This window comes from Tenrec ecaudatus, chromosome 5 (genome assembly GCF_050624435.1).
Source record: "Tenrec ecaudatus isolate mTenEca1 chromosome 5, mTenEca1.hap1, whole genome shotgun sequence".
NCBI lineage: Eukaryota > Metazoa > Chordata > Mammalia > Afrosoricida > Tenrecidae > Tenrec > Tenrec ecaudatus.
Window position 1 is genome coordinate 58,664 of NC_134534.1, and position 4,852 is coordinate 63,515.

The 4,852-nt window shown below is 49.9% G+C and overlaps 1 protein-coding gene across 1 annotated transcript; it reads right to left on the reverse strand.

Annotated features, from left to right (window-relative positions):
• Positions 1 to 1,264: 1,264 nt before the first annotated feature.
• C5H8orf33 (chromosome 5 C8orf33 homolog) lies at positions 1,265 to 4,028 on the reverse strand. The gene is made up of 5 exons (XM_075549058.1): positions 3,887 to 4,028; positions 3,531 to 3,809; positions 3,266 to 3,350; positions 2,972 to 3,118; positions 1,265 to 2,055 (listed from the first exon to the last, which is right to left on the reverse strand). The coding sequence occupies exons 1-5, from the start codon at positions 3,890 to 3,892 to the stop codon at positions 1,916 to 1,918; spliced, it is 657 nt and encodes a 218-aa protein (XP_075405173.1). The 5' UTR covers positions 3,893 to 4,028; the 3' UTR covers positions 1,265 to 1,915.
• Between the last annotated feature and the right edge of the window lie 824 nt (positions 4,029 to 4,852).

A 4,852-nucleotide genomic window follows, 5' to 3' on the forward strand; every position in this document is an offset into this window, starting at 1 on the left:
AATACATGGGTTCTAAACTTTATTCAAATTGAATTTATAGTCCCTATGACTTCCCTATATACATAAAAATATAGTAGCATCAGCAAATTTAAACTATCTTGAATAAGGTGTCATTCATAAGTTTGTGGTTTTTACAAACAGCATATCCCCCGAATAGATGATGATTCCTTGGCTTACAAGTTGCAGTGTATAAATGCAATAAAATACATGCTTGGTGAATATTCACATCTACAAGATGGTAGTGAAAGATAAGGTTTCAACAGATGTTTAACTATCCTACAATTAGCATTATATAATAATATGCCAGCGGTTTTCAACCTGTGGGTTGTGATCCTTTTGGGGGTCGAACGACCTTTTCACAGGGGTCACCTAATACATCCTGCATATGATATTTACATTATGACTCTTTAACAGTAGCAAAATTAGTTATGAAGTACCAATAAAAATAATTTTACGGTTGGGGGGTCACCGCATGAGGAACTGTATTAAAGGGTCAAGGCATTAGGAAGGTTGAGAACCACTGTAATATGCCATCAAAGCCACTTTTTATGGTATCTCCTCCTAATACCACCTCTCTAAGAGACACATAACAAAACAGCCAAACAAAGTGGGAGTGTTGCATTTCCATTAAACCCCCTCAGACCATTGACCAGGATGTGATAAAGCCTGCCTCAGACAGTACCTCAGAATTAATGCAGTTAGGTAGATTAAAACTTAACCTCTTAAGAAAACTTGATGCACTTGAATTGTGCTGGAGAATAATATTGAAAGTACCAAAAATTTCTTAAATTAAAAAATAAAAGTACCATGGGTTGCTCAAAGGGCAAACTGATCTTAGACGGAGCACAGCCGAGGTGTTCCTCAGAAGCAAGGATGGCAAGACTTCATCTTACACACTTTGGACATATTAGGAGAGACCAGTCCCTGCAGAAAATGCTTGGTAGAGGAGCAGCGAAGGAAAGAAAGGCCCTCGAGGAAATGGATTGACACAGTGGCTGCAACCAAATGCTCAAACTTGCGAACAACTGTGGGGATGGTGCAGGACTAAGCAATGTTTCCTCCTGTTATGTGTATGTGTGGAACAAGCTCAGTGGTACCTAACTACAAACGTCCTCTGTGTTTTGGATTGAGGCTTTTGTTTTGCTATTGTTGTTGGGGTTTCATGTATGATTATCTTTATATGAAACCTAGGATAGGCAAGTCTACGGAGACAACAACTAGATTTCACTGGGCAGAAGAAACTGCTGGGGTTTTCAATGTCAAATTACAAGAATCAATGAATGAATGACACTTTCATCTTTCATTACTTTATTTCACAACTTGACACTTCAGAATCAAAAAGTACTTTCATTTTCCAAAGCTCAGAGGATAATGTCTGCTCAGGAATGGAGTCAACACAGAGGGCGGGAAGTACTGATGCTAGCCTGGACACTGAAGTGTCAGAGCCCCAACCTGCCTGGCCTTCTACCATAGACAAACATGTTTCTTAATAATTATTAAAAATAGATTAAGAAATTATGACATAGTGACAGAAAGGCCATGAGCAATATGACAAGGCATCCTTTCAAATGTAAGCACCCCAGGCATCAAACATGTGGCCACCTCATTAATCCTTGTCAATAACTCCACAATCTAATTATAAAGGTTGAATAGCATACTGGCCAATTTAGTGTATATTTTCTGAATGTAACTCTCTTCAGGTGGGAGGGACGTTTCATCAGGAAACCTAACAGTGGTATCTGGCATGTGCCTGTGTCCCAACATGTTCATCTTCCATTTGCCCAAAGCTGTGGCATCATAGCTAGGGACAGTTCAACCCACAACTATCCAGGAAAGCATTCCTAGAAGGCTTTGCATTCAAGGACAAGTCCACAGCATTCCAGGGAAGGATACTGTCCTAAAATCGGCAGGGAGTCTAAAAGAAATTGAACCTAAATTTTTCATCAGGGGTATCCAGGATGGCCTTGGTTCCCCTTGCTGGACGAGGTCTACAGATTCGTCGGCTCTTCCTTCTGGTAGCCTCACCTACAGGCTGCACTTGTGCTGAGTGGGCTGCTGTGGTGGAAGGGATCACAATATCAGAACAGCACACCTTAACTGTGTATTTCCTACAGGATAATATCATTACTGGTCTTTGGTACAAATTATTTCTCAAACAATGAGGCAGGTATCGTCTCTCCATTTTAGAATGAAGGAACTGAGGTACAAAGAGGTTAACTTGCCAAAGATGTTGAAGTTGTTCCAGGGATCGAGCCCAGGTCAGCAGCCTCTAGAGGTGCACAATACCTGCTTGACCACTGGCTTCAGGGACAGCATTGATGGGTAAGGCAGCTTTCGCTCATCCTCTTGGAATCCACTGGATGGCATAAGTCTGTTTTTTTCTGATTGCTGTTTGCGGCAATACAAGAATGCTGCCCCGACCCCAAGAATTCCCGGGGAAATCTCTCGGCTGCTTCTTGTAACTTCGAGGCTATGCTCCCTTACCTCATCAAAAACAAACACAAAACCACAAACTCACTGCCAACGAGTCCATTCTGACTCACAGCTACCCTGCAGGACAGGATAGAACTGCCCCCGTGAGTTTCTGAGACTCTAAGTCTTTACAGGAGTAGTAAGTTTCATCTTTCTCCTGTGACGCAGCTGTTGGTTTCAAACTACTTACCTCCTTATACAAGGTGGGTTTTTGTTGTTTTTAAAGTTCACAGAAAAATTCCACTATATTTTAATTCCGTTTTTCCACAAACTTTGTAAGTCCTCCTCATACTAAACCAAAACAAGCCTTTATGCCATCGAATCAATTCGACTCGCAGCCACCCTAGAGACCAGATCTGAACTGCCCTTTTGGGGTACTGAGGCTGTAATTCTTCCCGGAAGCAGAAAGCTTCATCTTTCTCCTGATGGTGGGTTCAAACTGCAAACCTTGCAGTTACTGGCCCAGTGCTCCTTAACCAACCAATTCCCAACCCCTCACCAGCCCTGAGGGCCCGCAGGGCCTCCTGTCGCTCAGCTTCCATCTGGGCCCGGTAGTCCCCAAACAAGCTATGCATGAGCTGCCTCTTCCGTGGCAGGGGGGTCTTTTCACTGCGCAGGGCACGAACTGCCCCAGTGGCTCTCTCTTCTGTGGATAAAGATAAGAGTACAAGTGACCGTCCTCCGTCTTCACCTTCAACTCCATCCCATTAAGCACCTGAAAACAAGGTACCTGTGCCCCGCATGCCCCACCCCCCCAACACACGCCCCCCAACAGTAAAGAAGGGTATCTCACTCTGTTTGGGGCTGGGTTTCTGAGTCCTGAGTCCCAGCTCCAGCTGCTCTATGCACCAAGCCAGTTCCCGGACCAGCTGCTCGGCCTGAGGGATTCGGGGTGTGGATGTGACAGCGCTCGGGGACTCCGTGGTAACCCTCTCCTATCGGGGCGCCAGCCCATAGGGACCCCGAAGTCCGACCCAAGCCGCACGTCAGCGAACCCCAGACCAAGTCCGCCGGCAGCACCCCGGGACCCCACCCTCCCGACGGAGGACTGCTCTTGCCTGAGCCTCGGCGCTTGCCGGGGCTTCTTCTGGGGCCTTCCCGCCTCCATTGGCCACACAGGCCACATTCCGAGGTTTCTTCTTTTGCTTCTTAGAGGCTGCGGGGCTTTGGGAGTGCGCAGGATTCGCTCTGGAGGCCGAGTCGCTGCACGTGGGGCACTCGGGACCCGGGCTGGCCGGGCTCGGTGCGCCGGGAAGCAGACCCGGGAGCCGGGGTCTGTGGGGCGCGCGAGGGGGGCCTGGGTCCGCCGACGTTTCCCAAGCAGGGCGTTCCGGGGCCTGCGGAAAGGGGCGCAGCATTAGGGTCACTAGGGGCTGCCGACAACCCGAGCACACGTCCCCTCCTCTCTGCTCACCTCCATACGCCCCGCCGCCGCCGCCGCCGTCCCAGCCGCGACCACGGCCGTCAAGCGCGCAGAGCGCGGGGCCAAGCCGAACTCGGTCCCCGGGAAACGCGTCTGCGACGCAAGGTTCCGCTGGCCGACTTGCTGCGGGCGGGCTCCGCGCTTCTAAACGCCGCGGGGCGGAGCCGGCGGGGCCCGGGAAGGCTACGGATCGCGACGAGGGGACGCGCGCCAACAGTGGACGGGACGCTTCCTGCGCGACACTTCCTGTGTTTCAGGCACCAGCTAGACGAAAGGGACCACGCTCCGGGCAAGCATGAGGGTGTCTCATGTTAAGGTTTGAGCCACTGGAGGGTGGGAGGGGTGGTCAATGTGGCTTAAAGAGCCCTGGGGGAGTGGGACAGGTGCGCGAACAAGGTCTGAGAACAGGGGCGACTGGGGGCCACCAGGACTCTGGAGCAATCCCTCCTAGGAGCCTGAGAGGGGAAAGTGTCAAGCTCTGGGGACCAATCAGCTACAAGAGTGGTGGGTAGGGTGGGGAAAACGAACATTAGTTGTCCGTGCCACAATAAAGGGGGTGCAAAGAAGTCATGCACACATTAGACACCTAGGGGGACAATCCAGAACGGAGCAGGCTCAGACCCAGGTTCCATAGGTCCAGGTGGAGGTCAGCCTGGGCATACAACACAAGGCGCACAGGTGCGCCTGAACTTAGCCACTGAGATTGGCCAATAGCCTCAACCGTGTTCCCCCACACCCCAGCCAGTGGGCACTGGAGGGGATACATACCCTGAGGGCAGGCCTCACCCTCTCTCAGGTGCTCTCTTGCAAGTCAGAGTGTGGGATCTCAGGCCCTCCTGCCCCCCCCACCCACACACACTCTCTGTCCCTAGTGTCTCTTCCATTTTCAGTTCAGGCACTCTACCTTTATGCACTCTTAAAAGCAACTTTTCCTTTTTTTTTTTTTGTTGAGAACTT

What these genes read in the sequence shown, in the direction of transcription:
- C5H8orf33 (XM_075549058.1), bottom strand. An exon ending in CGGCAAGCGCCGAGGCTCAG is followed by an intron (nt 3,351 to 3,530) that starts GCAAGAGCAGTC and finishes CGAATCCCTCAG; the next exon opens with GCCGAGCAGCTGGTCCGGGA. An exon ending in GAAACCCAGCCCCAAACAGA is followed by an intron (nt 3,119 to 3,265) that starts GTGAGATACCCT and finishes CTTTATCCACAG; the next exon opens with AAGAGAGAGCCACTGGGGCA.